Below are 19462 nucleotides of genomic sequence, written 5' to 3'. Positions count from 1 at the left end.
AGATGTACTCGATGCTTAAGGATTTGATGGAGGAGGAAGAGGAGGATTTTATATCATGAGAGGTTCTTCGTCGTCGCTGGAATGGGCTTCAAAAGTTACTTCCTCCTCCGTAACTTCAATGTAGGAAGAAGATGAGGGTTGATGAGTATCTTCCTTGGAGGATTTACTAGAAACTGTCCGAAAGAAGCGATCTAACGACGATTGCACAGTTTTCTTCTTTTTTCATCATAAATGATGCGGTAGCACTGTATGGCATCATTCAATTGATTTGCAACCTTTGTGCAACGTTCAATATTTGGGTCTTGCTGCTCGAAGAGTGCGATGGCTTTATCTATGAGCGACAGGCGTTTCTTCTTCTTCCTCCTCCTCGACACGTTGCTGAGCCTCCAATGCTGGGTGAGCTCTCACAGCGCCAAGCGTCGGTATTAGCGGCGGAAAGAAGCACTACAGTACTCGGAAAAAGGTGCGCAATACAAAATCTAACTTACAGCATCTCTTTCCGAACATTTTTTGACATGCGCGCAGACATGTTCGTATGTACCGTTGTTCGTAACTCGAATGTTCGTAAGTAGGGGAGCGTCTGTAATAGATTATTTGTATAAATAATGAACATATTTTTTATTGGATCTCAAGAGATATACTTCATGCTTTGATCAGAAAATGGACTTAACTTTCTTTTCTTTGGTCCTTCCTCGGGTCTCCTGACGGCCTCACGACTCTGGCTGGAAGTGTTCGGTTTAGGTGAACGGTATGGGATTTTTTAATAGGTTGTAGGTGAACTAATGAATACACACACACTCGCACGCACACACATACACATACTCACCCACATACAAAAAATATATATATATAAAAATATATCTAAAAAAAAATAAAGGAGAGCAATGATGATGACATGTCAAATCGGTAAAATTACCGAATGAACAATATTGAGCTCTGAAAAAAAAAAAGAAAAGAAAAAAAAGAAAGTGGACTTTATTTCTCAATAAATATCTGCTGATAAATACTGTAACTGGCATATTTCATCCACCTTGTCTTTTTTTTTGATCCAGTATTCTCACATGATCCGCAGACATTCATGTCAGGTAGAACCTGTTAATTGGCGATTGTGTAACTATTGTTCTGCTGCTGATTGCGTGGCCATCTGTCGAGGGTCACCTCCTGCTCCCTGGCCGGTGGCTAAACCAGAGACAGGGAGAATCTGAGAAACAATTAACTCTCTTAAACAAAAACAATTAATGCTAATGTTGAGTGTATTTTGACACAAATAGAATCACATTGTTGGATACAAACTTGCAGATTTGGTTTCAATCTGCTGTTGGCTTTCATGTTTGTCTCATTGGCCAGCAGTGCATTTTGTTTCCGCTGTAAATTTCACTATGGGGATTTATAGGACTCTCTTGGGTTGCGATGAGTTGCAAAGTACGCATGTAATTTACTTTACAATTATTCTAAATTTTGTTAAAGGCAATATTATTGATGTGCCAGTTGAATTATTATTTTTTTCTTTTCTGTACTATAGTACGTGAAGGCTTTGTTTTAAGTCAATTTTGGATCATTTTGGTTTCTGACATTGGCTCTAAGTGGCTTATAAAAGCTTTCCAGGATACTGGTTGACCTTCTATTTGTTCATATTCGAGAATTACTCACTAATGGGTTGTTCTTGGAAAACTTGGTCCAGAAGTGTGATATGTGAGCCCAAAACTGAACTTGTGCAAAACAAATGAAATATCTTATGCAGTGTGCTATGAATAAATGAAGATAGTTCAACCAGCCGTTTGTTTGTAGGAGCTTGTATTTGTCCCACACACAAAACAATGAGCACTCAAGTACAAAATGACTTTAAATTAATTATTTTTACACTTGAACGGCTTCTTTCGAATCTTGCTGACACAGAAAATAGTGCGTGCAACTAGCGTGAAAAGATGTATCCATGTATTTTATTGTATGGTCGCTACCAAGTAAACTGGGCGCCACACTCAATGCATAAACTACTTGCTCCATCATGTAATCAACAAAAGAGTTAATTGAACATGCTAATGTCATATTTTAAAGTGTAACAATTGAATTTCCAATTTTAGCTTCCAAAGTAGTACCAGCCGAGGCATAAGGTTAAATTGTAATTGTTTGTAAATTGCTGCCTGTAGCCCATGGACTCAAAATGAAACAAACTGCTGACGTATTGTCACATGATGGACAAAGTAGAACTCAATTAAACACTATTGTGTTTTAATTTCATTCTGAATTTCCTACCAAAATCTTGTTACACCACCTACACCACAACTTAGACCTGTTTTTAGTTAGGTTTAATCTTTAATCATTTTTAAACACTATATTATTTTTAATAAATCATTTAATATAATATATTGTAATCACTTATCAGTCATTTGTAAATGCAGTTTGAATACAATAAATTGATACAATAAATATTTTACCAAGGGATTTATCTAGACTTACTTTCGATTGTAACCTATTTCATTGGTTGTTTGGCTAACCAATAAAATTGGTATGCCGGTAAACACCCGGAATGGTCAATGTCTGACTAATCTGTTTTGGTCAATCAAGCCAATATGAGCTTAACCAACTAGATTGGTAGTTTTTTTTTTTAACCAATCCGTTTTTAGAGAGCAAATAACATAAACATGGTGCTTGGTTTTGTCATGTTTGTGAAAATGATTTCCTGGAACTCAACCTGAAACGTTGTATGAAAGCCCTTAGAACGGTCCCTGTGTTTTGTCGCATACTACAAGATAATAACTCTCAAAGTTGTTTTGCATCTTGAACACATTATATGGAGCCATTATTATTGGCTGACTAAACATAGCCTGAGGCAGTAGCAGTCAGCGCGTCCTAAGAAGGCAAAATGCTTTCGACACGTTGCAATTCTCATTTATTAGACCGTATCTATCTTAGTAATATGCTAATTAATAATAAATAAATAAATAAATAAATGGGTAATCGGTATGGGATTTTTTTTTTTATTATAGGTTTTAGGTGAACAAATGAATACACACACACTCGCACGCACGCATGCACACACGCACATACACATATTCACCCACATACAAAAAAATATATATACAAAAAATATATATATATATATAAAAAAAGGGAGAGCAATGATGATGACATGTCAAATCGATAAAAATACAGAATGAACAATATTGAGCTCTCCAGAGAAAAAAATAAAAAATAAAATAATAATAATAATAATAATAAATAAATAAAAAAGCCATTTGGTGTGTTTGTCTCACTAAGGCAGCTTAGCATGGACATAACTGCCGTTATCAGCAGCAAAAAAAAAAAAAAGTAAACAAATATGGCTGTATGCACAAAGCATTCGTATCAAATTGAGTGTAATGTGATTTACTTTTGTCACAATCTCGTACCCATGCTTCAGTGGAGACCTCCATTCAACCAGTGGCTTTCGTCTGAGGCCACTTCTGCTCTCTTTGAGGTTTCCTGAGCACAGCAGAAATGTTCCATCTTTCATGCTCTCACTTGTATGATTTACAGCTAATAAATAATTGACAAGCAGCAAATAATGGAATGCCAGTATTACAGCATTTTAGAGTGCATGGTAGATTGATGATCCAGTGCAGTATGCATGCAACTGAAGCCTTGTGCCTGCAAGTTAAGCATTTAGCAGTCAATTTGTCTGGCTCAGACAGCAGGCGGGTGCACAATGAAGAGTGTGTAGCCTCCAGAAGTCATTTTTGGAACTATGAATGTAAAAGAGAAGCTTGCCAAATAAAAGCAAGCGCTTTGTCTCATTGATGTATTTTATTATGTTGGATTACAAACGTTTTATCATAAATGATGATACTGTCGGTCATTTTAATTAAATGAAAGACAATTTTCACAGCATTTCTTTCTGTCGACGAGGTGGTCTTATGGTTTTGATTATTCTCGTTTGACAGTCTTTCCATTTGCTCTTCTTTTACGTTTTTTTTCTTTCATTTGATAAACGGTTAACAATTTTTCTGCGTTTATCCAGGTTATCAAGCTGTCATTTGAAGAATTTGACCTGGAACGAGGCTACGATACGCTCACAGTGGGCGACGGAGGGAAGATAGGAGACACCAGACGGGTACTTTACGTGTAAGTAATGTTAATACTTTAAATATTCACACCAGAATTTGTAAGTCACCAAATCTCTTCTAAATCCAAACTTCAAAGTACATGTTTTCCCCTTAAATTTGGATTGGCCAGAACGTTTAAAAAAAAGATTCTGCAGCTTTTGCTTTGTCAATGCATAAGAATCGGTAAGAGTTATGGCAGGACATGTCATGGCTTCGAACAACGTCTTGAGCATCTGACACTTCCTGGTCAAGAAGACGATTGCCTGCTTGAGCAAACTTCTTGACTCTTGTGGGATTGTATCGTCTTTCTCATCCTCAGGGAATTTCAAGACATTGACGATCAAGATGGCCGCAAAAACGGAAGTGTGAAGGATTTCGGAATAATCTTTCTCGTAATGCATGAGGGTGTGAAAGGGGGAAACTTGTGTGTTTTTTGGATCTGAAATATATATTTTGTGATTTCAGTCTTGGAACTTTTCTCACTCATCTCATACACCGTGCAAAAAGGGTAGCTAACAAGGGTGTGCATCTCTCCTCCATAAAATATGATTTTATACAGTTTTTTTTTTTTTTTAATTTTCAGTTTTTTACGGCTCAATTTGAGAGGGTATGATTCAATGACTTTTTTCTTGTCATTTTACATACATTTGAATGAACTGGTCAGTACTGTAAATGTGTAAAATACGTATCTCCTCAATAAAACTAAATTCAATCTACATTTGATGCATTCAACATCTTTTAAGTAAAAAAGATTTTCCAGTTCAAATCAGGTTTCGTTAGAAAAGCTCTCTGAATCGTGCATTGGAGTTCTAGACTACTGCTAAGCACACTCTAAAAACATTTGGGTAAAAAATAACTCAACTATGGGTCAAAAATGGACCGATCCTCTACTTTGGTCGATTTGACCCAACTTTGAGTCAAGAAATGGATCTTTCAGCGTAAAACAACTCATAAATATTGGTCAGCTCCTTTATTTGGGTCATTTTGTATAAAACAACTGAGAAAGTTGGGTCAAATTGACCCATCCATTTGTTATCCATAATTGGGTTACTTTTGACCCAACTGTTTATAGAGTGCACAACTGCACCAATGTATTTTGTGACTAAATATCTCGCCATAATAGCATTATTGTATGAAACCTCGAAGGCCGAAGAATATTCTGGAAATCTGTATATTTTCCTTTCAGAAAATGTATTAACTGTACTGGGAATGCATTCAGTAATATTTCACAATTCTTAACTGCCACACAAGTGTACACATAAATCAATAGTAAAATATAAAAACAAAAATATGACTTGCTGTCTTGTTGTTTGTGTCGGTTTTATCTCATTAATAATTGAAGAATTAAGAATATGTTGCAAAAAAGCCACACAAAAAAACAGACCACACTCTACTTATTCCTGTCCTGAGGATCACTTGGTTCTTGCGTGACATCAAGTGTGACCACTATTTAAACTCTGAAGGTTTGTTTGACTCCAGTGACATATTTTTTTTCCGACTATTTACAAATCACCTCAAGGGCATTCGACTTTACATATTCCACCGCAATGTTAAACTGTGTAGGCCTGGTGAGTGTTTATCAATCACAAAATAAACATATCAAATTAACTGTGGATTCTGCTTGCCATACTAATAATGTTTGCGTGTCTGCGTAGACTGACAGGGTCCAGCGTACCTGACATCATCGTGAGCTTATCCAATCAGATGTGGCTTCATCTGCAGTCTGATGACACAATCGGCTCTGCTGGGTTCAAGGCAGTCTATGAAGGTATGCCCTCTTGCAACACCTTGAACTTTTTGTCTCTTGCCGCCCACGCGCACACAAGCACACGCACACACAGCTCACATAACAGAGTGTGAAAGTCAAATTATTGCTGACGCTCTTTATTTAGCTGTAAACACAACCTCATTTTTTCCTCCTCTCTCAGTGTGAGTGTGTGTGTGTGTGTGTGTGTGTGTAACTGTGAATTACAAGATGGTAATAAATGAATTATGAGTCAATCAGTTGATCGTTTTGCTTGGTTATTTTCATATTATGCACGAGCTGACAGTGAGAGAGGGAAAGAGAGAAAGACAGGGCCTGAAGACGGAGTGAAGGTGAGAGGGGACAATGGCCATGTTTGGCTAATAATTCATAATTTAAGACACTTCATGCATTTTACAGTGACATGTGATTAAATACAGCTTCTTACCATGTCATTGCGGCCCCTATGAGTTGATTTTAGCCAAATTGAATTCAAGGGACAGCAAGGCCTGGAAAGGTAAAGATGGAGGTACGTAATTGGATCCTGGCAATTGGGTAGTCAGGAAGAAATAAATTGGTAGAATAGGACAAAATGACAAATTGAGTGAGAAGTTAGAAATGTCTTGCATGAGTCGAAGACGAGATGAGAGCAGATGAACGAGATCAAGTGTGTGTTTTGGTCCTACTGTTGCTCTTTTAGAGGAGTTCTACATCCAGCATCAAGGTCTATTGCGCTGGGAACATCATTTTTGACAGCTGTTTTTAACAATTTTTTGAGTGTGGAATACAAAACTGTCAGTTTTTCTCTATCATGTCATATTTTTTTAGCGATCCCAGTTTTCTTCAAAAAAAGAAGGAACAAATTGTATAACTGTGTATGCATGTAAAAAAAACACGAAGATTGGAATAGTTGAAAATATATATTTAAAAAAAAAAAGGCATACAATGAAATATAACATTTTAATTCCTACGATGATGGATTCATGTTTACGGTTTATTGATAGTCTTGATTTATATAGAGAGCTGCACACACCTCTCAATTGTGACTGCACAAACAAGCTTCCACATAGCTGTAGATGAGTCCAATTTTGATCAGCTCTTCTTACTACGGTCTTACTACAGCAGTGTCATTTTGTTTAAAATGGAGGGTAAACTGTGGAGAAAAAAATTGACGTGCTACAGTTAAAAAAAAAGAAGAAAAGACTGCAATTTTGGATTCACCAACCAGTTTTAGTTTTAATCAGCATAAAAATCGAAATGAACATAATTTTGTTTTCGTTTTTTTTCCTCCAGTGTTTTGAATGTGTGTGTTTCAAAAGGATTTCTCGCTCTGTGCAATGTATACAGGACACATGTTAGTGTTCCATTCCAATTTATTTTCAACAAACCTTTGTGGAGGCTTGGTACTGTAGAAATGGCTTGGAGTGCAGTGGTCTTGCCAGTCTAAGGGGAAAAAATAAACATTTTGCTCCGTATTCTAGCCGCTGGTACAGCCAGGTAATGTTTGCACAACGTGTCCAAACAGGGAAACCTATCCTTGTTTTGAACCCACCACAGCAGTGGTTTCTGCATGGTGGGAATTTGCAGTGTTAGCAATTCAGGCACATTTGCAGTGAAATCATTTGTAGCTCTCCTTCAATCATTGATAGTGGGGGGCCAAAAATGTGTTCGAACCTGGCTTTTTCCTCTCTCGCTCGCCTACCTACAAATGAGGAAACAATTTCAATCAATTAAAGTGACAGACTAATTTGATTCGACGCACTCATCTGTTGCTGGAGGAGGTTCTGCCTCCTCCTCCTCAGGCCAAAAACGTGTAATTAGCAAACAGCTAGCCGCGGGACACTGTGAAAATGATGCCACATTCAATACATCAGTTGGAACCAGACATGCTAACAACAACAATGAAGCAGAATGATGGTCTCCTGGAGTGATTTATCAGCAGGTAGATGTTGGCCATGGTAGGGGTTAGCGTCCATAGCTTTAGCCAAACAATGTTATAGCTAAACTGGTAAGCATGTTTGAACCAACTACCAAAGCCTTGTTAAGGTATGTGGAAAGTAAAAATCTGACATTTTAAGGTGGCATCTGAAAAGATGAGTATGGATGCTCTATTAACCGCAGTTGCGTCTTATTTATTGATTTGATTGATCCCCGAAGTGAAACATTTTCTGTTGGAATTGCCTTCCCTTTTTTTTAAGACTCTTTCAAATTATATTTCAGAAAAAAATGGTTTGGCGGACTATTTTATAATCTGACTGCCAAGTTGAAAACAGCTGAGTCACAACCAAGAGCAGCTCGCCTCGCTCTCAATAGTTTAGGTTTGCAAGAAGAGTAATGAAGTCTGCTCGCCACTCACAACCGGGTGAAAACTTTGATGTCGCACTTTTGATTTACTGTTGACAGACAGGACAAAGTCAATGTTTACTTCGCAAATGTACAAGCTTAAACATGAAAGGAGAAGCGAAGCAAAGTCACTAGATGCAACTTCAGATTTCTAGATATTCTTGCAGCCTCCATTTTTCTTCAGGAGAGCTAAACAATTGGCTTTCGGTGTGCTTTTTGTGTCACCGCCATGCTGTCACATCCTATAATGTCATCCTTTTAAGGACCCAGAGCCGTGTAACACCCTGAGAGAGTTATTCAGCCCTGCAAGTGGGTGTATATTTTTAGCCCGTATGCAGCATGTGTGCTGCTGAAATAACCTTATACGCCTTGGAACAATTGAAAGTTTGTAGGTTTGTGCGCGGAGAGATAGAGAGAGACCATGTTAACATCGTAAAGAAACACAGCACATTACAGTAAGTGAGGCTTTCAGTGAACTGTGACTGTCAACTTTCCAGGCTGAAGGCAATTGGCTGCGAAGGCTGCATCAATGTAAATGATGTATTTTCTTTTTCTTTTTTGACTGATCAAAGTACTGAAAAGTAAGCAGTGCATTTATTTGTCTGAAGGAATGCATGCACTTTCTTTGTGATCATTAAGCATATTTTAATGTATGCTTTACCTTAAACTTTTATTTAAAAAGCTATATTAAGAAACACTCACTGGACAGTTTATGACAGCAGTTGTTAACTTGGGTTCGATCAAACACCAGGGGTTCGGTGCCGGTCAAGACACACATCTGATTCAAACGATTCATGATGATATATCCCGCTTGGCCGTCATTGGCTGCAGGTGATCACGCTACATTGTAGGGAAGTTGGTGTGCTTGCCGCTCAGTAGTCGACTTGTGGCTGTTGTGATGGTACATTGTGTAAGTTTCTTTATTATTGCGCTCACATTAATATTTCAAGCCTAACTTAAGATTTATGTATTTTTTTACAGGACAAATTCCCATTTACTTTTTTTTTTTTTTTTAAACACAAACCTACCAAATAAACCTTATTTGATACATATCCATTAGTCTAATAAAGCCTATTTATTTGAAATGCATAATCCTCACATTTATGTATTTAGTATTAATAAAGGTAATTATTATAAAATAATAATAATGGGAGTATTTATTTAAAATACTTTAAGTATATTGTTTTAATTGCATAGCAATCAGCTTACCTATACACGATAAACATACTGCTATGTGAAAAACATTTTTAATACAAAATTTGGGATGAAACTCAATGCAGACATCCCAAAAATGTAAAAAAAAAAAAAAAAAAAAGTAATTATACTTTATTGATAGTAAATACCTGAGGATTATGCATTTCAAATAAATAGACTTCATTAGACTAATAAATATCTATCATATCAGGTTTGTGTTCAAATTATCAAAAAAATGAAATAAAAAAAAGTAACAGTAAACAGTAAATAGGAATTTGCCATGTAAAAAATTACGTAAAATCTTAAATAAGGCTTGAATTATTTCTGTGAATGTGTAATCCCTTCATACTAACTATGTCGAGCAAATAAAGAAAGTGGTTGGACGAATATGTGCATTATGAATTCACATGTATACCAAAACGTATGGTGTTCCACAGGGTTCAATTCTGGGGTATATGCTGCTCTTGTTGTAGCTGCGGCAGCTGTTTACAGCTTAAGAAAACAGCTGAGTTGAGTGATGGGAGCCAGCGTCCCAACTGCATGATTTGCAATGCCAAGTTGAGCAAATCTAGTCCATCACAACATCTAGCAAAACTAAAGAAATACTTCCTTAAGCAGCATGGAGATGTGAAATACAAGAGCACAACACTTTCTGAATTCAAGCCAGATGGAATTAAAAAGCTACTCGCTCTGTTCATTTTGTTTAACTGTAAACCCTCTATCTTTGTCTTGAATTTGAGAAAAAAAAAAACGTTTTGTTAAATTTTTCAATAAAGAAGGGTTCGATGAATGCACATAGGAAACTGGTGGAGTTCAGTACCTCCAACAAGGCTTTTTTTTTGTTTTTGTTTAGTTGTTTGTTTTTTACAAAGCTTTTGAATTTGATTTCATATTGTGTAGGTGTAACTTAAGTTAAGGTCACAAACTGCATTACAATTGTTTTGGTCAAAAACAAACGTCAAAATACAACAAATAAATAAATCAGTTTACTTAGATGGAGTATGTTAGGTAGGTGAGATTCGTGAAATTCCATATAGGCAGTTTCAATTTGTTTTTCCTCGACCGCAGTGTTTTCTAACCTTTGGTGAGCTAAGTCATCCATTTTACATTAGAAAAATCTCGCGGCACACCAACAAACAAAAGTTTCACAAAAAGTTCACAGTTGAATGGTTAAAAAAAAAAAAAAGACTAGTGTAAAATTTGGGCGTGCTTAATTGAACACAAAGTTTATATATTCGCAAGAAGCATGACTTGTTCTGTTGTATGAATTGTTAACAGTTGAACTGTGAAAGGTTGATTGAACCTTCTGCCATCTGCCATCTAATGACATTTCATTTGTCTGCCTTTCACTACAATGTCAGCATAAATACATGCACAAAGATATATCTGTATTTTTTAAATAATCGTTTTCTGACCGATTAATTGAATTTGGATGATTTCCTGCACCAGCCCAGACACACTGGGGTGCCCTGGTTGGAAATCACTAGAGCTACCATTTGATTAAATACATAAACGCAAGCACTGACCGCTGACTTAAAGAGATTCCCTATTGAGCAATGATCAAAGACAACTAATGTCGAAGTGGCAGTAAAGCAAACAAAGTTGCTGTAACCAGCAATAAACCTTCTCAAACCAGCTAAGTAGATTTTAACCATGCATTTTCTTCCTGCATAGCATTGGAATTAATCAACCATAGTATTCCTTTGGTGTTTTTGTGTTTTGTCTTTTACTGTTATATTTCCTTCCTTATTCAGATCATTTCATATTTAAAAAAAAAAAAAAGCAGAATGACAATTAAAAAATAAAGAAGGCATATAAACTGAGATTATTTGACAAAGAAACAAATGTTAGGTAAGGAGTGAACTAGACAATTTCAACTCTCGCTCTCTCCCTCTCCCTCTCACTCGCTCGCTTGCTCTCTCTCTCTCTCTCTCTCTCACGCTCTTTTGCTCCAACTCACCTGACCTTGAGGTGTATTTGCCCAAAGCTAATCCAGGAGCATGGTGGAGCATGTGTTACCAGTGGACGGACAGCTGGCAGAATGTCACATTCTAATGCTAAAAAAATATCTGTAACATTTCTGTCGATTAAAAACCTTTCCAATTAAGGAAGGGCGGAATGGGAAAAAAAAGTCGCCAAAGTCATGGAATGTGAGACCAACTACAGCCATGCTAATGCGCTATTGTCACCAGCAAAGCACAGCGTATTGATCCAATTGAGGGACGGCGGCTGTTTGAAAGGGAGACAGCCGTGACAAGAGAAGTAACATTCAAGAAGGGAACAGTGTGATAACATGCGAATGTGTGTTTATAGGACACGGGCATATTTTATTGCCTGTCATAAACATCATCCTGTTAGTTAAAGGAGCATGCCGCCACTTATTGTTTCGCCTTCCACAATTAAAGCTAAATTGCTCCTCAACGTCCCAGAAGACAGCTTAGCTGAGAGAGAAAACACGTTAGAATGCAACTCTAACAGGTTCTATCATATTCATTAGCTCTGCAGTGCACACACACACACACACACACACACACACACACACACACACACACACACACGTGAAAATCGGACCATTTTCTCTGACTTGACATCGCCATATTAGCTTGGCTGCTGGTGTCCCCTGCAGTGTTTTTGTCATGCTGTTGACAGGCCAATCAGGGATGCTGTCAGCTTGCTTCTAAAGAAAGTAGCTTTTGCTTAAATTTGAGGAGCGGGGCCTCAATTTCCATATATAGGACATTAGCTGAGTAGACAAGTGTCTAATTTTTTCAGTCATACCAGGACACACAAATACTTGTATTACACAGAATGTCATCATAAAATACTTCAGCAAATGTCAACTTACAAACACCTTCAAACTTCCAGCTTCTGGCAGAATAAAAATCCACAGTCAAAAAATATGTTATGGTTATTGTTCCGCATCAGCACATTTAAGACAATCTAGAGTTCACTGGGGACAAATGTCAAATCATGATGCGCTTTTTTTTTTTTTTTTTTGTCGTACATTGTTTGTTTTTAATTTGAGCATGAAGGAATTAACAAGCAATTTAACATAGCAGCAAAGGGGTTGTGGGTAATTACAATTGCTACTAAATGCCTTACCTGTAACAGTCACTTGCTAATCTCCGCGGTTAGATTCCAGAACTAATTTCCTACACTTCCACTTAATAAGAGCTGCACCTTGAATAGACACACACATCAGTTTAAAAAAAAAAAGAAGAAGTCATAATTACTACTAATAATAAATGCCTTGCCCTCAATAAATACCAGGGAATCTGGGACTCTCTTCAGTTAAAAAACAAAACTACCAATCTTCTAAATTAGTCACCTTCACACATTTCAAATACACCCCCTCCTTGATTAAAAAAAATAAAATAAAACTAAAAATGAATGCCTTAACTCTAAAAGTCACTTGGTACTAGTATCCACTGTTAAGAGTCCAGAACTAATCATCGACACTTTTACCTTGAATCGAGACTTCAGGGGAAAAAAAAATGATGGCTGTCATCACAATTATTAATATTTTTGAATGCTTTAATAAACACTGTATAATGTAAAAAAAAAAAAAGGAAAAGAACTACTGTGCATCCATTTATTTTAAAAAATAAGTGCCACACCTCAAATGCACGCCCTGATTGAGTTCTGATTCTGATTCTGAAATCATGATGCTCATATTAGCATGTCTTTTTTATGCCAAAAAACCCGCACAGTCAATTTCATAGATTTATTTGTAAGTACATTATTCATGTTTGAAAGTAATTGCTGAAAATGTACAAAGCCTGAGAAATATATATTACTCAATTGTAACTGATAGAGTTAAACTATTTTTCAACCATTTCAGGTTTCATGATATTTTGGCTGCGGCGAAAATGGGGCACCTTGTTCCTCGCTGCGTCGCCCCCCTTTATAAGAAATTGAGCGGTTATCATGCACACAGTGTTCCCAATTCCCCAGTAGGGAAACTAGCTATTAGCTGTCCTAAAAGTCGCCAGAAGTCACTAAATGGCGTCACCACCTAATTTGCATGGCAATTTGATGTAATTGTAATCGACGCTGTAGGAGAGGGGAATAATGTCGTGGGAGAGGCAAAAAGTGAGTTAAAAAAAAAAAAACACCCTAAATATGTTTAGAACTACAAATAAACTTTTGTCCATTTTTTTTCTCCTTTGAAATACACATTATATAAATCAATCTTGCCCTGTATTGTTACATGCTAGAATCTCAAATTTAATCAAAAAGGCTGTTATGTGCAGAGATTCCAGAACAACAGAAAAAGTCGCTAGATTTGTCGCTAGTAACTTTTGACAACAACAAAAAGTCTTCAAGAGGCTTTGGAAAGTTGCCAGATTTAGCGAGAAAGTGGCCAAGTTAGCATCATTGTAGGCACAATGCCAATGTGCAGTTAACTAGTTAGCAATACCTACAACCCAAAAATGCATGATTCCTTCAGATCGTCCGCTGACCTGTCTGCTTTAGAGCGCCTCATTGTACGGCATGAGTACATGCAGGTCAAGTAGAGAAAGACAAAAGAGAATAGTGGGTAGTTTGACATGAGATCCGTGAATGTGGATCTGGGCTTTTTGGCTGGTGTCATCACTTTAGAGCGCCTCATTGTCAGATGTGAATAGGATTTTATTTCAGCCACCAGAGGCTTTAAATAGATACAGTATATTTTCATGGCTCACACAGCGTAATGTGTAGGTATTAGATTAGATTACATTCTAGTATCCGTTTTCTCTTATTGAAGTACTGGTTAACTGCCCTCTTTGATTGAGTGTTGAGCGGGGTGTGGTTTCAGGGCATTTAATGGACACGCCCACAGCATTCGAGAACAGAGAGAAAGACTTTATCTTTTTGGCCAAAATTGTAAGTGACATTCTTGTCTCTGGTGTCTCATATTATCTATAAAAACATTCATTCATGTCCACATCAAGAACCCTAATAATTTTTTTGATATTTATTGTCATATTTATGGTCTATTATTTGCACCCTAGTGATGATCTTTCAACTCATTGACATCATTGCTGATCACTGATCACTTCCAGGGGCAACAGACTGTTATGGAGAGATTTAAATGTACATTAAGATGTCTCCAGATCACACTGGCATAATCTAAGCAAAATAGCAAGCGCATCATTCTCTCCTCTATGTCTGGACAGAAAACCTTGCAGGATATTTTGGCTCTCCTCCAACAAGTCGGACTTGTTTAGAACATCTCCACAGGGGGGAGAGAGGACATGTTGTCATCCAAATCTCCGAAGCACCTCTGTTGACCTTTTTAAAGATGATGAATTACTGCAAAGTATGCCCCGCCCCCTCTCTCTCTCACTCTCTCTCTCTCTCTCTATCTCTATCTAATGTGATTCCAAAGGTTTCAAAAACATGCCTAATTGAAATATCACAGTACGCAAAGTGATTCTGTTCTACTCTAGTCACATAGGTGGTGGTGAATTATAAAGTGGGTGATTAACTGTGTCACATTGCAGCTCCATCTGGTTCACTACTCCAGTTGGCCCTAATGCAAGTTGACTGTACCACATGGAAATTAAATGGCTTGGTTATGTACCTTTGTTTGGATTTGAACTATGATTGTATGTATTGTATGACTAATTAACTGATACATTTCTTCATAGTACGTATTGTACATAATGGTAGATATCCTGCACATCTAATGAGTTGCAATGAAACAACTTAATCAGTTAAAATCCTATTAATGTTTTTTGTTGGGTTTTTTCGGTTAACATTTTCTTGAAATTGCAGTTTTCAAATTTAAAATACTACTATAAACTATTATTTTCTCCTGTCATGTTTTGCTAAATAGTTTAATCTATTTTTTTTTTTTAAATGATAACACAAGAGCTCTTTTTTCATTACGACGGAAGAGGATTAGGGCCAGTGAAGAGAAAAAAAAAGGTTGGCAGGATTCAGACTTTAATCTCAGAATTCTGACTTTAAAGTGGGAATTCTGACTTTAATCTCAGAATTCTGACTTTAAAGTGAGAATTCTGACTTTATATTCTGACTTTAAAGTGAGGATTCTCACTTTATTCTCAGAATTCCAACATTCTGACAATTCATGGCTCTACATCACAAAGTGAGAGTTCTCACTTTAAAGTCAGAATTTTGAGATTAAAGTCAGAATGATGTGATCAAAGTGACAATCTTCACTTTAAAGTCAGAATTGTGAGAATAGAGTCAGAATCCTGCCAACCCTTTTTATTCTCTTTACTGGCCATACATTACTCAATTAATTCAGGTCCTGATTATTATTATGTTTACAGTCAAGCAGGCTGTTCTTTTATTTTCAAACTATATAAGTTATTAAATTGTCCCTAGGTGTAAATGTGAGTGTGACTGTGTGTCCTGTGATTGGCTGGCAGCCAGTGCAAGGTGCGTCAAATGGGTTAGGCTCCAGCTCAGCATTGACCTTAATGAGGATATGCAGTGTCGAAAATGAATGGGTGGAAAGTTCTGTAAGCTTTTGTCGCACTTAATTTATATTGTCATAGTTGTTTACTGTTTTTTTTGTAAACTCACCTGGAGTGCAGCCGTGTCGTACGTCAACTGTAATTAGCAGGCTTTATCTTTATCTCTGTGTGATGCAGAGATCGAACGAGGAGGCTGCGGTGATCCTGGCGTGCCAGCGTTTGGTCGTCGTAGCGGCGATGGATTTCAACACGGGGATGTGCTGACCTTCTTTTGCCAGTCTGCCTTTGAATTAGTTGGCGAGAGGAGCATTACATGCCAGCATAATAACCAGTGGTCTGGTAATAAACCCAGTTGCATCTGTAAGTACTCATGTGTTATCTTTTAAATTGCTTTTCTGCTCTATTTTCCTCCCCAAAAACTAATTAATTAAGTTTTCTTTTCCTTTTTTTCCGCTTTGCATTCCCTTTCGTCTCTGTCTGTATTCTCACTTAATTACCTTTTTATATAACCTCATTTCTTTCCTATTGTCCTTTATCCTCGCAGTCTCTTGTTTCTTCAACTTCACGGCCCCATCAGGAACAGTGCTGTCCCCAAACTATCCCGAGGAATACGGGAACAATCTCAACTGTGTATGGCTGATCATTTCGGAACCAGGGAGCCGCATTCACTTGCTCTTCTCTGACTTTGACCTGGAGCCACAGTTTGACTGGTTGGTGGTCAAAGACGAAGGTGACTATAGCAGGAATTACATTTTATTTTTATTTTTTTTCTGGAGAGCTCAGTATTGTTCATTCGGTAATTTTACCGATTTGACATGTCGTCATCATTGCTCTCTCTCTTTTTTTTTTTTTAATAGCTGGAATTACAAATGGAGGCCTCACAGTCAATCAATACAATTATTCAAATAGAATATGATGAAAGCAATGAAAATTGTATCTTGAAACATATTAGATCTTTTTTCATTGTTTAATTACTATTGGTTAAAAATACTTTTTTTTTACAGTTTCATGTTTAATTAAGAAATAGTTGAAAAATGACATGATCATTTTATTATTTTATTTGAATTGTTTCATTATTAACACATTTGCAATTATGCTCAGAACTCAGCATAACTTGAACATTGTTGCATTGCTGTTGTATTAAAGGTCAGCGACTGAAACGGAATCAAGTTGAGGTGCCTCGTGACTGGCTGTTCATTACAGAAAAATGGTGTTTAATTGACTGGCTATAAACGGGTCTCTGCAAAGATTTTGATCTCTCTGACAATGTTTTTGAAAATTGCAGGGCAAATAGGACTGTTGCGCAGGGTAAACTGAAATTAAAGTTTCAAAGTATTCCAGTTGGCTTCATCTCATATCAATCAGGAAAAGTTGCTGTTTTTGCTGTGTGGTAAATGTATACGTACACATAATGGAAACACGGGATTAATCTGCATCTCAATTTTATTAGACAAATGTTGCATTCAAATGACCGTCAGGAACAATCATCATATAATACTCAAATCATATAATATAAAAATTATCAGAGGAGCTATTTCTCCACTAAGATTGTATTAATTGTCGATTTTAAAAATTAAGTGTGATTAATCGTTCGTAAGTTTTTTTTTCCCCCAATAAGTTGTAATTTCCTCACTTATTACAAAAAAAAAACACATTTATACAGCAACTCACAGCATTTAAGTCAAATTGTTTTTCAGTTATTGCAGTTCTGATAATTAATTTAAGTATGAATGCATTTCTAAAGCAAAGTATCACAGCGAAAAGGCCATTTCATATTCTAGGGTTTTAAAAAATAAATGATTGTTGCAACTACTCATTTGTACAATCAATAAATTCATTTCCAAGACTAATTTGAATGTCATGGAAACATATAATGAATAAATAATATTGTTTCATGGAAATGAATGTTGAACTACAAAACTTTCAGTTTACATATTTGATGCTATGTTAATTGATCTGCCTTCCATTTTTATAGTTATTACTGCATATACAGGACCATACATCTGTTCTCGACATGGTGTTTGTGTATGAATAGGGAAACATCAGTTGGAAAAAGTCGAAATTTGAGCACAATCCTGCCCACAATAATGATTTCTCTTTCGGGTTTCATTGGAGCCCCTGACGACCCCTAACCCAATCTCCCCTCATAAACATGTTGCTGTATGAAAACCAGCCCCTCGAGCAGCTTCCATTTGATAGAATCATAGAAAAATATCATATGCTGTGATTCCACCTCATCTCTGACAGAAATGAAGCTACTTTGTACAGACATTTGTAACATACCCACGGAAGATGTGCACTATTTTCTACTTAATGAAATTGGGATACGGTCAGTCCTAGAGGAGCTATAGTAGCATTATGCATCACAGGTCTCCAGCAACATGATCAATACTTTGAATCAGACATTCTGTCATGGAGACCGGATTGTGCCGGATTTAATATCAGAAGACACAATTTGTGTAAAATAGCTGGAATGATGAGGGCATCATGATCCCTTTATTGTTAGTCAGGTGCAATCAAAAGCTGCTTCTGTAGAAGCTTTTTATCAGCTCTCAAACCTGCTGTATGAATCAGTGACGTCCGCCTGGTACGTGACGCCTCGGGTCCCTCCATGAGTCACTAGAGTTCAAAGGGATAAAAGAGTTCAGATGCTGCAGCGTCACATTGGGAGTATCAACTTTTAGTCCTTTGCCGTCAAAATACTGTCATTTTTAATCATTGCCAGGGTTGAAGTCTTTATTAATCATTTGCTTGTGGCTAGAGTGTTTTGGATATCTTGTGCTTGATCGCCTGAAAATGCATATTTAAAATTGACATGCTGTTATTTTATTTTTTTACCTCACAACTGAAACATAATAAAACAATGTGTATGTATAGACATTAAATAGCATAAATCATATGTAATGTTTGTTTCCTTTCAGGTCTGTCTGAGCCGACCACATTTGGAACATTTTCTGGAAAGGATGTACCGTCCCAGCTCGCTTCACACGGACACATCATGAGACTGGAATTTCAGTCGGATCACTCCAATACTGGGAAAGGCTTCAATATCAGCTATACAAGTACATGCATTATCTTCCTGCCTCCCGTTTGATCCGAGACACGTCATAATTCTGACCATAAAACTGTCAGTTCTCCGATGTTTTGGATTTGCCCTTCTGCTTGCAGTACGTTTTGCATTCAGCATCCTTATCGAATAGAAATAATTGTGTAGCATCTGTCACGGTATCAGACAAAGGACCCAAACGCAGAAAGACAATATGGAGGCAGGAGTTAAGCTGAACAAAGATTTCACTGAAGTTGACAGGCAGCAGAGGAAGAAAAACATTCTGCTCCAAAAGTTGACAACTCCAGAAATTTCCAATACAGCAGGCAAAGATCAGGAGCAGGTGAACAGTAACTGATGAGAGACAAAAAAAACAACTCAGGATGTGAAGACGGAACATCAACAAAGGAGCAGTAGGAAACTGACTCCTTGACGGCGTTACATGCACAGAATTGAAAAATAAAAAAATAAAAACCTTTTCCTGAATTACTCAAACTGCTGGCAGTATCCATAGATAGCAGGAACGATACATGCAAAGATCATATATTCTTTATTATTTAGTTAGTTAGTTAGTTAGTTACCACCACAAGGCACTTATTTGACAGTTAATAATGTGAAAATGCAA

General features: G+C 36.9%; 1 protein-coding gene across 1 annotated transcript in view; it reads left to right on the top strand.

Moving 5' to 3' along the window:
• LOC144050301 (CUB and sushi domain-containing protein 1-like) overlaps nucleotides 1-19462 on the top strand; it is a 414568-nt gene that overhangs the window by 260317 nt on the left and 134789 nt on the right. Inside the window, exons 12-16 of the mRNA XM_077563425.1 lie at nucleotides 3998-4101; nucleotides 5738-5850; nucleotides 15969-16151; nucleotides 16336-16521; nucleotides 18713-18853. Of these exons, the coding sequence (XP_077419551.1) occupies nucleotides 3998-4101; nucleotides 5738-5850; nucleotides 15969-16151; nucleotides 16336-16521; nucleotides 18713-18853 (727 nt within the window). The remainder of the gene's footprint in view (nucleotides 1-3997; nucleotides 4102-5737; nucleotides 5851-15968; nucleotides 16152-16335; nucleotides 16522-18712; nucleotides 18854-19462) is intronic.

Source organism: Vanacampus margaritifer, chromosome 4 (genome assembly GCF_051991255.1).
Source record: "Vanacampus margaritifer isolate UIUO_Vmar chromosome 4, RoL_Vmar_1.0, whole genome shotgun sequence".
Classification (NCBI taxonomy): domain Eukaryota; kingdom Metazoa; phylum Chordata; class Actinopteri; order Syngnathiformes; family Syngnathidae; genus Vanacampus; species Vanacampus margaritifer.
The sequence above is the reverse complement of the archived record's forward strand: the minus strand, read 5'-3'. Positions and strand labels throughout refer to the sequence as shown.